The following is a 17,651-nucleotide window of genomic DNA, read 5'->3' as shown; positions in this document are numbered from 1 at the left end:
TCAGAGGGTAAAGGTCACGACGCCCATCTTGGTACACCTTGCACTTGGCTGCTGCAAGCCAGCAGCGGACATCTTGTTACACCCAGCCCATATAGTTCGGGCTGGGTGTAAGGTGTACCAAGATGGGAGTCACAGCATACTAGATGTTAGGCTTGTGCAATTAGTTTCGTAACGAATCGAAATTCGCCCGAATCTTGCATCTTTCGGACATTCGGATGCATCCGAATGTCCGAATAAAAAAATAACGAATAACAACGAATACGAAAGAAATATAACAAATGAATTCGAATGAATTCAACATGATTCGGTAATTCTTTAAAGATCTAATGAAACAAAAGGTCAGCTCAAAGTAAATCTTATAGTCCAATCAGCTAATTAATTTTGTGCGAAGTTTGATTTTGAGTGAGAAGGGTGTTGTATTGTATTTGAGCCGAGGAAAAGAGACGTTGTCATTGTGTGTGTTAAAAGATTCAATAAACTACGAATCATTATGACGAATGTCTATACATACATAAATAGCGAATTTCAACGAATACGAATGAATGAATTCGACACTTATTAATACGAAAACGTATTAATGTAACATAACGAATATAACAGAACGAAATGATGTATTTTACGAATGACAACGAACCGAAACTAAACAAAATTTTCCGTTGTGCACAAGTCTACTAGATATTAAATGACGTGAATGATGAGAGGCAAGGAAGGATCTTGCAATGCAATTTTTTTTTTTCAAAATTGTTGCTCTTTGTTTATAGCGCAAAAAATAAAAAACGCTGAGGTGATCAAATACCACCGAAAGAGAGCTCTATTTTTTGGGGGGAAAAAATGACATCAATTTTGTTTGGAAACAATGTTGCACAACCACGCAATTGTCAGTTAAAGCGACGCAGCGCTGTTTTGCCAAAAATGGCCTGGTCATTAAGGGGGTAAATCCTTCCAGGGCTGAAGTGGTAAAAAATGCCCAGAAATACTTGATATTGCCCACACTTCACTTACCAGAAAGTAATTCAGCTGTATGTAGAGGTTCCCCCCCACCCCCACAGTGCTAATATCCTATCTGTCTGAAATATCTTCAGTTCTGATTGCAGTTTTTCATATTTCTTAATATATACTAACAGCTCTTTAGACTTCTAATTTTTAATTATTCTATGCGCCAACATATTAAATATGCCTCTTTTCTAGTAAAAGGAAGGACTTGTGTGTATAAATCATTGGAAATATACAAAGAGCTGCACAACAATAGACGGTTTTATTTAAAGCTCACCTACAAAACCCTTGGTTCTCATAAACCATATTAAGCCATTCGTCGATTCTCGGCCGCCTCGCTGGCTTGTTGTTGTTGTTATTTCCCCCTTTCATTGCGAAATATGCCGCCTGCATGTTCTCCAGTTCCTCGCATTCTAATTGATGCCATACGACCTTGTCTCTGCACAATGGGAAATTACAAAAGATTAGATCAATGTAGGGAGGCACAGCCACGCAATATGCATATCCTCAATGTACTGTCTCTTCCCAACACATCACAGCACAAGCTTCGTTCCCATGTCATATTCTTGGTAACTAGTGATGGCCGAACGGTTCGCCCGGCGGTCGTTTCGCGGCGAATTTCCGACATTCGCGGTCCGCACGTTCGAACGCCTTTTTCCGTCGTTCGCCGCGGCGGACTTACGTGTTTAATGTATACAAGAACTTTAACCTTTGGTGACACGTTTATCATGTGATACAGGACAGCCAATTGAGACATGACAGCACATGGACACTTGTACATTCCCCCTAACCTATAAATACACCCGATCCGGTGGCCATTTTACATTCTTTCTTCTGTTACGATAGGGACAGGTTCCTGTGTGGAGTAGGGAGAGATAAACCACTAGCTATTTGGTACACAAAAGTTCTTTTCAGGACTGGTATAGGTGTTAGGTGTTGATAGGTTTGCTGTGCTGCTGATTCTTGCAGCAGCCTGAGTGTCTTTTGTTAGTTTAGAGAAAGGGAAAGGACGGTGTATGCTACAGGGACAGCCAGATTAGTCTTTCATCATCATCATCATCATCATCATCATTAGCTGTTACTATCAAGGTCCACAAAAGAGCTGTTCCAGTAACCACTAATCGTTCTCTTTTTTTGCCAATTTGTATAGGGACAGGAAGGAAGCAGTGTTGTCAGGCAGTGAGGGTAATTTTAAAGACTTGCTGTTATTATTAGTTCCACAAAGGTTCTTTTCAGGACTGGTATCAGTGGTACAGTAATAGGCTTGTACATGTATAATATTCTTTCTTCCAAATATAGAAAGGATATTATACTTGACTGCTGCCCTTCTGCTGCAGTCTGCTAAACATTCACAACTCACTTGTTCCACAAAAGTTCTTATAAGGACTGGTAACTTGGTATAGGGTGCTACGGTACATAGGCTTGAGTGCGGTACAGTCTGCTGTTCTGTAAGGACCGCTATCGGTCCACAATAGATAGGGTTGACGTGCACCACTGCTGACCGCTGCCCTATACTGCAGCAGTCCTTCAGCGGTATAGGGACTGACGTACAGTCTGCTAATCACTAACACACAACCTGCTTGTTCCACAAAAGTTCTTATAAGGACTGGTAACTTGGTATAGGGTGCTACGGTACATAGGCTTGAGTGCGGTACAGTCTGCTGTTCTGTAAGGACCGCTATCGGTCCACAATAGATAGGGTTGACGTGCACCACTGCTGACCGCTGCCCTATACTGCAGCAGTCCTTCAGCGGTATAGGGACTGACGTACAGTCTGCTAAACACTAATACACAACCTGCTTGGTCCACAAAAGTTCTTATAAGGACTGGTAACTTGGTATAGGGTGCTACGGTACATAGGCTTGAGTGCGGTACAGTCTGCTGTTCTGTAAGGACCGCTATCGGTCCACAATAGATAGGGTTGACGTGCACCACTGCTGACCGCTGCCCTATACTGCAGCAGTCCTTCAGCGGTATAGGGACTGACGTACAGTCTGCTAAACACTAATACACAACCTGCTTGGTCCACAAAAGTTCTTATAAGGACTGGTAACTTGGTATAGGGTGCTACGGTACATAGGCTTGAGTGCGGTACAGTCTGCTGTTCTGTAAGGACCGCTATCGGTCCACAATAGATAGGGTTGACGTGCACCACTGCTGACCGCTCACCTATACTGCAGCAGTCCTTCAGCGGTATAGGGACTGACGTACAGTCTGCTAATCACTAACACACAACCTGCTTGTTCCACAAAAGTTCTTATAAGGACTGGTAACTTGGTATAGGGTGCTACGGTACATAGGCTTGAGTGCGGTACAGTCTGCTGTTCTGTAAGGACCGCTATCGGTCCACAATAGATAGGGTTGACGTGCACCACTGCTGACCGCTGCCCTATACTGCAGCAGTCCTTCAGCGGTATAGGGACTGACGTACAGTCTGCTAATCACTAACACACAACCTGCTTGTTCCACAAAAGTTCTTATAAGGACTGGTAACTTGGTATAGGGTGCTACGGTACATAGGCTTGAGTGCGGTACAGTCTGCTGTTCTGTAAGGACCGCTATCGGTCCACAATAGATAGGGTTGACGTGCACCACTGCTGACCGCTGCCCTATACTGCAGCAGTCCTTCAGCGGTATAGGGACTGACGTACAGTCTGCTAAACACTAATACACAACCTGCTTGGTCCACAAAAGTTCTTATAAGGACTGGTAACTTGGTATAGGGTGCTACGGTACATAGGCTTGAGTGCGGTACAGTCTGCTGTTCTGTAAGGACCGCTATCGGTCCACAATAGATAGGGTTGACGTGCACCACTGCTGACCGCTGCCCTATACTGCAGCAGTCCTTCAGCGGTATAGGGACTGACGTACAGTCTGCTAAACACTAATACACAACCTGCTTGGTCCACAAAAGTTCTTATAAGGACTGGTAACTTGGTATAGGGTGCTACGGTACATAGGCTTGAGTGCGGTACAGTCTGCTGTTCTGTAAGGACCGCTATCGGTCCACAATAGATAGGGTTGACGTGCACCACTGCTGACCGCTGCCCTATACTGCAGCAGTCCTTCAGCGGTATAGGGACTGACGTACAGTCTGCTAAACACTAATACACAACCTGCTTGGTCCACAAAAGTTCTTATAAGGACTGGTAACTTGGTATAGGGTGCTACGGTACATAGGCTTGAGTGCGGTACAGTCTGCTGTTCTGTAAGGACCGCTATCGGTCCACAATAGATAGGGTTGACGTGCACCACTGCTGACCGCTCACCTATACTGCAGCAGTCCTTCAGCGGTATAGGGACTGACGTACAGTCTGCTAAACACTAACACACAACCTGCTTGTTCCACAAAAGTTCTTATAAGGACTGGTAACTTGGTATAGGGTGCTACGGTACATAGGCTTGAGTGCGGTACAGTCTGCTGTTCTGTAAGGACCGCTATCGGTCCACAATAGATAGGGTTGACGTGCACCACTGCTGACCGCTGCCCTATACTGCAGCAGTCCTTCAGCGGTATAGGGACTGACGTACAGTCTGCTAATCACTAACACACAACCTGCTTGTTCCACAAAAGTTCTTATAAGGACTGGTAACTTGGTATAGGGTGCTACGGTACATAGGCTTGAGTGCGGTACAGTCTGCTGTTCTGTAAGGACCGCTATCGGTCCACAATAGATAGGGTTGACGTGCACCACTGCTGACCGCTGCCCTATACTGCAGCAGTCCTTCAGCGGTATAGGGACTGACGTACAGTCTGCTAAACACTAACACACAACCTGCTTGTTCCACAAAAGTTCTTATAAGGACTGGTAACTTGGTATAGGGTGCTACGGTACATAGGCTTGAGTGCGGTACAGTCTGCTGTTCTGTAAGGACCGCTATCGGTCCACAATAGATAGGGTTGACGTGCACCACTGCTGACCGCTGCCCTATACTGCAGCAGTCCTTCAGCGGTATAGGGACTGACGTACAGTCTGCTAATCACTAACACACAACCTGCTTGTTCCACAAAAGTTCTTATAAGGACTGGTAACTTGGTATAGGGTGCTACGGTACATAGGCTTGAGTGCGGTACAGTCTGCTGTTCTGTAAGGACCGCTATCGGTCCACAATAGATAGGGTTGACGTGCACCACTGCTGACCGCTGCCCTATACTGCAGCAGTCCTTCAGCGGTATAGGGACTGACGTACAGTCTGCTAAACACTAATACACAACCTGCTTGGTCCACAAAAGTTCTTATAAGGACTGGTAACTTGGTATAGGGTGCTACGGTACATAGGCTTGAGTGCGGTACAGTCTGCTGTTCTGTAAGGACCGCTATCGGTCCACAATAGATAGGGTTGACGTGCACCACTGCTGACCGCTCACCTATACTGCAGCAGTCCTTCAGCGGTATAGGGACTGACGTACAGTCTGCTAATCACTAACACACAACCTGCTTGTTCCACAAAAGTTCTTATAAGGACTGGTAACTTGGTATAGGGTGCTACGGTACATAGGCTTGAGTGTGGTACAGTCTGCTGTTCTGTAAGGACCGCTATAGGTCCACAATAGATAGGGTTGACGTGCACCACTGCTGACCGCTCACCTATACTGCAGCAGTCCTTCAGCGGTATAGGGACTAAGAGTTTTGTCACAGGGTCATTTAAAAAATGACATGCAGAGGAAGAGGCAGGCCCTTCCGCAGGGGTGGTAGGGGTAGGGCAGGAGCAACAGGCTTGAGCCAAAGTGGGAAGTTGCAGAAGGTGCGTTCAATTACTTTAAAGGATGCACCAGACTTGGTTGAGTGGCTCGCTCAGCCTTACTCTTCTGCACCCTCCTCATCCTCTCGATCTGCACCCTCTTCTTCACTCTCTGCTATGTGCACCCCCAAAGACACTACCACCAACAACACGACCACCACCACCACCACCACATACCTTCCGCTTGAGTCACTGGAATTATTTTCCGATCCATATCAAGAGGACATTTCTGATGCGCAGCCACTCTTGGTATTGGATCAGGAAGAGGAGGTAGCAACAAGCGCTACTCAGCAGTCTGACGCCAGTACCCAGATCAGCCCAAGGAGGAGGTTGGTCCCCGGTGTTGCTGCCTACTCTACTTATAGCGGTGGGGAAGGTGACGTTGATGATGACGTGTCTAGTGATGTCACGTGGGTGCCCACAAGAGAGGAAGAGGAGGGGAGTTCAGAGGGAGATATGGACCAGCAGATAGGGAGGAGAAGCAGCAATGACTTACATTGCACAGCAGGGACAAAGCAGACTGCAAATGTATCAGGAGCGAGTCATCGACCATGTACGGTCACATCTGGCGCTCCCAGGACACCGGCACATGGCTCCGCAGTGTGGGCTTTTTTTAACGTGTCCGCTGCTGACAATAGCGTTGCCATCTGCAATCTTTGCAGTCAACGCGTTAGTCGCGGTAAGCCCAATACTCACCTAGGGACGACCGCCTTAAGAAGGCACATGAGCAGCCATCACCGAGCCCAGTGGGAGCAACGGAACACACAAAGCCACACTGCAGGCTCTCACCGTCCAGCCTCGTCTTCTACTTCTCCTTCTCCTCTCTCCTCACAATTGTCCTCCACTCCACCTTCCATCACGCCAAGCTCACATTTTTCTGCAAAAAGGCAGGCTTCCGTGGGCCTAATGTTTGAGCGTAAAAAAATGATGACGCCGGATAACCCTCTTGCCCAACGGTTGGCGGCTGGCTTGTCAGAACTCATAGCCCGCCAACTACTGCCATATAAACTGGTGGACTCGGAGGCCTTTCGCAAATTTGTGGCCATTGGAACACCACAATGGAAGGTCCCAGGAAGGAAGTATTTCTCAGAGAAGGGCATCCCAGAGCTATATGGCCATGTTCAGCGGCAAGTGAATGTATCTCTGGCACACAGTGTCGGTGCCAAGATACATCTGACCACAGACACGTGGTCTAGCAAACACGGGCAGGGAAGGTATATCAGTTTTACTGCCCACTGGGTGAACCTTCTGACGGCCGTCAAGCATGTAACCCGTGGCACCCGTGTAGATTTGGTTTTACCGCCACGGATTGCATGCAGGCCTGACTCTTCTTCTCCTCCTCCTACTCCATCCTCCTCCCTCTCCTCCTCAGCTGCCTCCTCCTTTTCCGCTGCTAGCGTCTCTTCCACTGCACCGCCCAAGCTCCCCAGAACCTATTCCACATGCCAGGTGAGACGTTGCCATGCCGTGCTGCGTCTGTTGTGCCTGGAAGCAAAGAGCCACACTGGCCCGGCACTCCTTTCAGCTTTGCGTTCACAGGCAGATGAGTGGCTAACACCGCTCAATTTGACAGTTGGTAAAGTGGTGTGTGACAACGGTGCCAATCTGCTTAGCGCATTGAAACAGGGCAAAATCACGCACGTGCCGTGCATGGCACACGTCTTAAACTTGGTCGTGCAGCGATTCCTTGTCAAATACCCTGGGGTCCAGGACATCTTGCGGCAGGCAAGGAAAATCTCGGCCCATTTCAGAAGATCTTACACGGCCATGGCTCGCCTTGCTGACATTCAGCGGCGACACCATCTGCCGGTCAGACGTCTTATTTGCGATTGCCCGACGCGATGGAACTCAACCTTCTATATGCTTGATAGGCTGCTCCAGCAGAAACGTGCAGTTAACGTCTACCTGTATGAACTCTGCGAAAGAAACGGTTCTGGGGAGCTGGGTTTTTTTTCACCGCGCCAGTGGCTGCTCATGCGCGACACATGCAGACTTCTGCGGCCATTTGAGGAGATCACCAAACTGGTCAGTCGCAGCCATGGCGCCATCAGTGACATGGTACCTTATGCCTTCTTTCTGGAGCGTGCATTGCGTCGTGTCATTGATCAGGCTGTGGAGGAGCAGGAGCGGGAAGATGAGGAAGTCGCAATGCTGGATGAATTCCCAGGGGGGGCTACTCTATCTGAGACAAGTCAACAACAGGAGTCTGATGAGGAGTCAGAGGAGGATGGTGCCGGGGCGGATGAGCAGGAGCAAGAAGAGCATGCTTTAAACCTTTCTGGGATCCCTGTTGTGCGAGGATGGGGAGAGGAGAATGAAGAGGACGACATTATCCTGGATGATGAGCAGGAGCCAGGCCACCACACCGCTTCCACTTTAGTGCAAATGGGGGCCTTCATGCTCCAGTGTTTTAATAGGGACCCCCGTATAAAAAGCATGAGGGTCAAGGACCAGTACTGGGTGGCAACGTACTTAGACCCCCGGTACAAACACAAAATGGCGGAAATGTTACCGCCGTCGCAGAGGGCTGTCAGAATGCAGCACTTCCAGGCCTTGCTTCGAGAAATGCTGCATTCTGCTTTTGCGTGCGCTGGCAGAGGAGCAATTCCCACTCCCAGAGAAGGATTTGCGGGTACCAATCCAACAGCGCCTGCAAGAAGAGGCCGGTTTGAAGATGTGTTGGTGACTTCGGATATGAGGTCATTCTTTCAGCCGACCCATCGACAGGTGTCATCCGGATCCAGCATCAGGGAACGCCTAGACCGTCAGGTGTCCGACTACATTGGGTTAACGGCCGATGTGGACGCTCTGAGGAGTGATGAACCCCTAGACTACTGGGTGGGCAGGCTTGACCTCTGGCCAGAGCTTGCCCAATTTGCAATCGAACTGTTGGCTTGCCCCTCATCCAGTGTCCTGTCCGAAAGGACGTTCAGCGCAGCAGGGGGGATTGTGACCGATAAGCGTACTCGCCTAGCTCACCACAGTGTTAACTACCTCACATTTCTAAAAATGAATGAGGCATGGATCTCGGAGGAATTCAACACATGTGATCAGTAGACCATGTATATGTCTATAAACAATTTTTGGAATCAAGCACACAGACCTTCTTAATTCATTTGGCTCACTTCCCTGACCCAAAAAAGCACACCGTACTATATGCCCCTACCCTCCTCTTTGAAGAGGTTGAGCGGTGTCATATTTCTACTGGGGCTGCTTATTATGAGGGGTTCCCACCATCCCTGTGCTGTGCTGACTTCCTCCTGGGTGTTCTTATTATGAGGGGCTCCCACCATCCCTGTGCTGTGCTGACTTCCTCCTGGGGGTTCTTATTATGAGGGGATCACACCATCCCTGTGCTGTGCTGACTTCCTCCTGGGGCTGCTTACGGTGCTGCTGTCAGCGCTGTATGTCACGGAGCTGCTGTCAGCGCTGTATGTCACGGAGCTGCTGTCAGCGCTGTATGTCACGGAGCTGCTGTCAGCGCTGTATGTCACGGAGCTGCTGTCAGCGCTGTATGTCACGGAGCTGCTGTCAGCGCTGTATGTCACGGAGCTGCTGTCAGCGCTGTATGTCACGGAGCTGCTGTCAGCGCTGTATGTCACGGTGCTGCTGTCAGCGCTGTATGTCACGGAGCTGCTGTCAGCGCTGTATGTCACGGAGCTGCTGTCAGTGCTGTATGTCACGGAGCTGCTGTCAGCGCTGTATGTCACGGAGCTGCTGTCAGCGCTGTATGTCACGGAGCTGCTGTCAGCGCTGTATGTCACGGTGCTGCTGTCAGCGCTGTATGTCACGGAGCTGCTGTCAGCGCTGTATGTCACGGAGCTGCTGTCAGCGCTGTATGTCACGGAGCTGCTGTCAGCGCTGTATGTCACGGAGCTGCTGTCAGCGCTGTATGTCACGGAGCTGCTGTCAGCGCTGTATGTCACGGTGCTGATGTCAGTGCTCTGTATTACGGTGCTGCTGTCAGTGCTCTGTATCTCCTGCACCCTCTTGTTTGCCTACCCTGGTCCCTGACCTTCCCTCTCCTCCATTGCCTTCATTAGCTCCATAGTCCTGAATTGTCAGAACAATTTCCCAAATAAAAAAAAAATGCTTGTAGTTATCGATCCCAAATTCACCTCATACATGTATTATGCTATTGTCCAGGTGGTGGGACTACGTGCTACCCCCTAATAATTACCCCGTGGCCGCAAATTCGACCTAAAGGTTTGCGAAATTCGCCTCCCATTGAAGTCAATGGAGCCCGCGGCGAACGGTCGTTTTCGCGAACGTTTGTGTCCGTTCGCGTTTCGCGTTCGCGAAACGTCCCGTCGGAAGTTCGTCCATCACTATTGGTAACATCTACAAATGTTACATTTTGATTTTCTGGGGCTGCGATTATTAACATGAAGACATTTTGATCACGTACAAGCTTTTTTTCTGTTTTCCCAGTCACAACATTATTATTTGAGAAGACACCTATGCTACAATGTATTTGATAGAAAATAAGTGCTGTGGTTCGATTTGTACGATGCGTACATGATTCATAGAAAAAGAAACACATTCTCACTCCGCTAAATAGGTGTAATTTAAAGTGCACTTGTCATTATGTGGTTGGCAATGAAAAGAGAATAAATTAAGTCCAAAGTGCTATAAATACATATCCCACATACAGCCAAAAATTCGCCAATGGTGGGTGTCAGCCACAATTGATATACAACAGAATCCACAAGGGAGATAGGGAAATGGTGAGGAGCACCGGGCCTTTGTGACACCCAAGGAGTAAATAGTTGACTATACACACAAGTAAATATAAAATCAAGTGTTTATTCGGAAGGTTTAAAAAGTCCTCTCTACATGAAAGTAGCAAAAATGACTGAACATTAAAAACATCATGTACAGAATACAATATATCCCAGTATATATAATGGATAGTGTGTTTGCCAAGTGGCACAACACATTTCGACCAAGGTGGTCACCTTCAGGGGATTGCCCTTGGATAGCACAGTAAAGAATTCTCTAGAGTAAACATACAACATATGTATCCTGTATATCCAACTGTAAACATATTGAAAAAAGCATATACAGATTCAAATATATATATATATATATACAAACCTACATGGCTAATTAAAGTGTAAGTAAACCACCCTATCATTTTCAGCCAAGGAAGCTGCCATCTTTGCCTCAATTTAATCTACAACTGCCAGGATTCTGCACATGTGATCAGTTATGACACCAGCCATTGGATGGTTTGACAGTTTGGTTGAGAGCACAAGCAATGGGTGTGTTACATTTCCAGCACGTGCCGAAAATTAAACTGTTTTATGGATGGGTTCACTTCCGCTTTAAATACACAGGATGCAGTTGACTGGTGTTCCCGGAGGGTGGAGATGGAGCATTGGAAAGACACAGAGGGAAAGGAGAACACTGTCAGCCCATGTATCCCAAGCACAAGGGATATCAGCCAGAAAGTAAGAATATTATACCTAAAAAGAATTTGCATATAGAATTATAAGCATATTTCTGTGGAAATAAAAATAAAGTGATATATATATAAACAGAGTAAACTTAGTCAAAACATAGCCAGAGTTCAGGAACGGTAACGGATAGTCAAACAAGCCAAAACGTCAGGGAGCCAGAGATGAGCTTAGTAGAACAGCAAGCAGGATCTGGAGCCAGAAGGAATGTCAAATAGCGCCAAAACATAATCTTCAACAGCTGTGGGAATAGCTGGCTGGTAGGAGAGGCAATCTCTCCCTCATCCCCCGCCCTCTCAGTCTCGGGATCATTCTTCTGGAAGTGATGTCTGGACCAGAAACCGGAAATGGCGTCACAGCCGGAATCGGAAGTGGAAATGAAACCATGTTGGAAACCTTTCCCTCTGTGTGTTTCCAATGCTCCATCTCCACCATGGAAGATCTCTGGCATTACCAGTCAACTACATGCTGTGTATTTTATTAGCCATGTAAGTAAGTTTGTATGTATATTTGAATCTGTATATGCTTTTTTCAATATGTTTACAGTAGGATACACAGTATACATATCATGTATGTTTACTCTAGAGAATCTTTTACTGTGCTATCCAAGGGCAATCCCCTGAAGATGACCACCTTGACCGATGCGTTGGTGCCACGTGACAAATGTACTATCCATTATATCTACTGGGATGTATTGTATTCTGTACATGTATGTCACGTGTTTTTAATGTTCAGTCATTTTTGCTACTTTCGTATAGAGGGGACTTTTTAAACCTTCCCAATAAACACTTGATTTTATATTTACTTGTGTGTATAGTCAACTATTTACTCCTTGGGTGTCACAAAGCCCTAGTGCTCCTTACCATTTCCTCATCTCTCTTGTGGATTCTGTTGTAAGTCCAAAGTACAATAGGCCATGGGAAACAACTGAATTTCAGTTTTTAATATTCATACTGGCAAAGTATACGTCTCATTGGTTGCTGTAGGGGACAGCATTTTATGAGTTGTACAATGCTTTGAGTCTTTTTTTTTTTATCTCAAAAACGTTTATTGAGAAAAGAGCAAACAGAACAACTAGTACAGGTTCCAGATAATACAAGTCAACAACAATAATGTTATAGTTCCACTTTCCACCATTGAGAGGTATATGTATTCCATTCAGAGAAATAACAACAGTGCCGGAATATAAATCCAGTATAAAAGTACTTATCCACAATAGCAACAGTTTTAAATACGTAGTCTGTCCAAAAGCCCATGGGTATCTAACCACTGGGGGGCAATATTTTTTTTTTTATTTGCTTGGGCACCCTCTATGTTGGAAGATATACCTCTCCAAATGCAGGGTATTCCCCATTTGGTTAATCCACTCTGTCAGTGTGGGAGGGTCAACTGCCTTCCAATGCCTGAGAATTGGTTAATTTGCCAGAAAGAAAGCTCTAGCAATAGCCTGTTTAGAAGTATCTTCAATTGGAAGCTAATCTAGAACACTCAGTAGACATGGTTTAAGATCCACCTGGATGCTAACCTGTACATGACAGTGTGCTGTCATGTGATTTGTGTGTTATAAAAGAGATTGTAGCTTTTGCAATGTTGTGGTTTTGACAAAGAACTGCTATAGTACAAAAAGTGTCAACCTACCTGCATTTCCCCTGCCTGTACCCATCCAGTGTTTTTATTATATGTATGCTTCAATAAAGACTTTCTACTTTACTCCCTGTGTGGGTGTGCTGCCGATCTGATGTTTCTCTGTTTCACGATTTCAGCTGCAGTGGCAGGGTATGCACCTCTCCTCACAGAAGCAACCTTGGAGTGTTACCGATTGCACCTGTGAGCAGCGACCTTTTCCCAACCTGTCCAGTATAGATGTAACTTTGGGCAGCACCATAAAAGAGGAATTAAGTCTCTATGGTCCCTAAAGTATCTGGTAGCTGGACACTTTTTAAAGAGAACCTTGCACTCTATTTACTGAAGTCACCCCCAGTGCCAAAATGCTGCAGAAAAGGGAAACAGGTGGGAAAAAAAGTTTGAAAAAATACTTACCTTACACATGGCTTCCGTATTGCAGGGCCTGATGTCCCAATCTTTTTGAAGAAATCTCCTGAGATGCTAAGTAGTAAAAAACCCCCCCAAAAAAAAGATGCTTCTACCCTGTTCTGGTGCATCATCTCATGCGATTTAGGCTATTCAGCATTACCCACAATCTCAATGGAAGGATGATGGCATCACCCTAAATTAGGTTTCTTGTGAGCAACCCAGAGTTAGGTGTAAGCCATGCTGGATTGTCCATCCACATAGACTTCCACTGCAGCAAATAATTCCATTCATAAAATTACAGGAACAGGGAGTACAGCTCAAAATAACTGGAAAGATTCAACAGTAGTGCTGAGGGACAGTTTTTGGAGAACATGTTTTGGAAAGGATAGTCCAGAAGGAAGGTTAATCCCATTACACTCAACCACCCCCCCCCCCCCAACTTTATTTTACAGTGATATTATGTGGAGTGTTTTGGGGCCTTGCAAAGTCCCTTAGTCAAGGCAACATGTTGCCTTGGCAGAGGAAGCCAGTGATGCCCTGAAACATTAGCATGAACCATGTGACATAACCATTTAGAATAAATGGTGAATGGAACTTCTTGGGGGGACTGGTGACATTCTGTATTTTACATAGTTTGTGATGACATAAGGCGATCGGCTGCATATTAGAATTTCTTCCACTGCATGAGAAATAGAGGTTGGCAGTTAATGTTTGTATTAATTATGCTGAAGTTACTTTTAAATGCAAATGTTGCCTAATTGCACGTACTGCAGAGGAAGGCAACCAGCTTTTATAGGTTCTAATGGCCTCACATGCAAATGCTGATTCCTTACATGTTTCATTTTTTTCTATCACACAATTCCCCTCTTACATAACCTGATGTATGAAGGAAAAACCCAGTCCTGGTCCACACATCCCTTGAGCCATCATTTGGGCTATTATTATTACCCTATGAGGGATGCTAAACTGGCTTTTTAGGATGCTCAGTGGAACGGAGGGATATAATACTCTGATTAAGAAACTAATCAGCTGCAACTTGTTCATTTGAATGCCACATTCTCTAATGGTGTTTTATGAATATTGCTATAACAACATTCATTATGCTGGCTAATGGAAGTAATAAACAGAATATAAAAAATTCTGTTTTGCACAAGACTTTCATATCAATTAGAAACTACCCTAATGAAGACATATCTCAAAACGTAATGCTGAGCTTGACTTTGTTTTTATTGATGTCAACTTTTAAGGTCATATTTTTAATTGTATTATTTATTTTTTTACTAAGGCTGAAATCACTCTAAAGCTCAGTATCTTTGATCCTTTTACATGTTTTTTTAAGTGCTTGTACAGGGGTTTTCAAGCATTTTTGCAGGTATCTGTGTCTTGAGTGTTTTTTTTTTATTATTGAAAGCTAGTTACTAGGGAAAGATGTACAATACAAACGTTTCCCCACCATTTTCATGCTTTTTCAGGTTGTCCTATTGAAGACTATTGGGGACAAGGCTTGAAGTTCAAAATTAAGCTCATGTACTTTTTTTTTTTGAGCTATATGCTTCATCGGCACAATGGAAAAGCTTGGGATTTTGGATGTTGAGCATTTAGGAGCTTTGAAAATGCTCGGGTGTGAATGAGGTCTAATAACTTTTATTTACATTTGATATCTTCTATATATTATATTATTATCTAGTTGAGGAACTACTGCTACAGTGCCTTGAACAAGTATTCATACCCCTTGAAATTTTCCACATTTTGTAATTTTACAACCAAAAACCTATATTTATTTTATTGGGATTTTATGTGATAGACCAACACAAAGTTGCACATAATTGTGAAGTGGTAGGAAAATGATAAATGGTTTTCAATTTTTTTTTACAAACAAATGTGTGAAAATTTTGGCGTGCATTTGTATATTTCTGTTCCAAGAAACTTGTCCAAGATGCAATAACATGCAAGGTCTAGAGTCATAGGACTGCTGCAAACCTAATATATGTGTGCACTGAACAACAGCTCAACTCAACAGATTAGAGTAGAGATCACAATATACAATAGCACCCTGGAGTTTGGCTTTCCCACATATTGGAAAATGAATGCAAAATAAGACTTTTATTTTTAATGAAATATTATAAACGGGTATTAATTAGCTTTCTTTTGCTGGGGAATTAGTGTCATCTGTGAACTGTCATTCTATAACCTTTCATATACACAGGTTCCCTAATTCAATTTCCTCTAAAGTAGAAGATGATAAAATAAATGAAAAATTCTATAGCATTAATACAATCAAACAACTGAACAAATCCAGAATTAAACACTGAACAGCTTTCTTTTTCTTTTTTTTACTTTGAATATGAATGGTATTGAGTGAATTTAATTTTCCCCAACATGTTAGAAAACTATGTTTTGATGATAATTCCCTGTGTCTTTTCTTCTCCTTTGCTTTGCCTTCTCCATTTATTTTTAGTTTATACTTTCCACTTAATTAACTATAACACAATTTCAATTTAAGCCGAGTGAAAACATAATGTTCCCCGGGCCGATTAAAGTGAAGTCTAATCGACGTCTCTTTTCCAGGTGTCAGAACAAATTAATTACTTGGGGGTGAAGGATTTGTAACTCATATGTACCATTTCTGTACAGAACAACAAGAAGCAATATTAAACACCACCGCCCTCTTCCTCTTGACTGTATTTGTGAGCAGCGATGAGCGAGTCTGCTGCGGCTAGGTTCATGAACAGTTTTACAAATCTCACTCGAAGTTCAAGAACTTTTTAATGAATCCCATTGAAGTCTAAGGACAGATATTGTGATTCAGCTCTGGCTATTGGTAAGGCAAATAAGTAAGCTATTGTCAAACAAAAGGCATGGAAAGTTCTGCCATGGGGGACATACACCAATACCAGAATTAAAAAAAAATATATATAAAAATCTCTCTCCCTATGCAGAATTTCCAGAGTTTCAGTACACATTGAAAGTATGGCTTCTGTGAGCTCATCCCTGGGTTATCCATTCCTAAAAATTATTGGCACACAATATAGGTGGTTCCTTATTTCTAGTGGCACACCTGCAAACTTTTCAGCCAAAAGCCAAACCTCATTCCTATTTGGGAATTTCTGAGGACACTGGCTTGTAGCCAGAAGTAAACTAAATGATCATTTTTTCCTGGATGCACACAAATGATGATGATGTACGAGCTCTGTCCTGTGATCAACTTAGAAAAGACTAATGCAAGAGTACATTATTGAAGTTGGCATGCTGTTTGTGTTCTATGTACTTCTACTTTTCTAGCCCCACTGGGTCTGGGTCTGAATGTCGGGAAGTAAAGTGGACTTCTCGATCATGTGACTACTGTGACTGGCTGCCACAGTGGTCATTGTGGTTACCGCCGCTAAAATGATGGTAAAGCGCTGCTAAATATAGCGGCGCTTTACCGCCAGCGCCTGCCAGCACCCAGTGTGAAAGTAGCCTAAGGTATCTATTTACTCGGCATAACACAATCTTTCACATTATACAAAAAAATTTAGCTAACTTAACTGTTTTTTTTTAATTCATGAAACAGTTTTTTTCCCCCCAAAAAAGTTTGAAAAATCGCTGCACAAAATACCGTGTGATATAAAAAATCGCAACAACCGGCATTTTATTCCCTAGAGTTTCTGCTAAAAAAACATATATATTGTTTGGGGGTTCTGAGTAATTTCCTAGAAAAAAAATATATGATTTTTACATATAGGATTGAAGTGCCAGAATTGGCCAGGATGGGTAGTGGTTCAGAACCCCCCCAAAAAACTTCAGACCATCACTGGAATAGTTACTAAACATATCACAAACATGACAACTGAAGCTATGATGAAAAATTGCATGAGCAGAGGCTACCTTCACTAACTGCTACGTGTCAAACCTGCTATTAGATTCAGGCAAAGGAAGCTACTAGGGTAGTTACATGAAAATCTTGACATTTTCTGTAAAAATGCAGCTTGGTTATTCATCCTCCTTATTTGTATCTCTGCTTATTGATCAATGACACCCATCCTATTGCAGGATCTGCTTGAAATCAAAGGACTCTATGCAGTCTTGCTTAACATGAAAAGTTCACAATGTTTATGATGACCAGAGACTATGTGATCTTTGACTTAGCTGTAGTTCACAGGAGTAGGCTAAGGAACAGATTTTTTAGTTTAATGACAATAATTTAATAAGTAAAATAATTCATATGCAATAATTCATGAAAATACATCCAACAGTATTTTTAACTAATGACAATAAAAGTATTAAATTTTTACTAAAAATAATAATGTAATGTGGTTTTTGATTGTGTGTCTATTCCATTAAAATGAAGTGTGAATAATAATGGCAAGTCCACTTATTATAGTAGTTTCACAATCCACATGTTTCCGTTATACGATATTCCAGAGATTCTTAATAAGAGGC

General features: G+C 44.0%; 1 protein-coding gene across 1 annotated transcript in view; it reads right to left on the bottom strand.

The window, feature by feature from the left end:
* SUSD3 (sushi domain containing 3) overlaps positions 1-17,651 on the bottom strand; it is a 184,663-nt gene that overhangs the window by 28,459 nt on the left and 138,553 nt on the right. Inside the window, exon 4 of the mRNA XM_077452089.1 lies at positions 1,271-1,432. Within this exon, the coding sequence (XP_077308215.1) occupies positions 1,271-1,432 (162 nt within the window). The remainder of the gene's footprint in view (positions 1-1,270; positions 1,433-17,651) is intronic.

Source organism: Lithobates pipiens, unplaced genomic scaffold (genome assembly GCF_037356315.1).
Source record: "Lithobates pipiens isolate NorthernLeopardFrog02 unplaced genomic scaffold, aLitPip1_a1.2 Scaffold_23, whole genome shotgun sequence".
NCBI lineage: Eukaryota > Metazoa > Chordata > Amphibia > Anura > Ranidae > Lithobates > Lithobates pipiens.
This window is presented reverse-complemented; position numbering and strand designations above follow the sequence as displayed.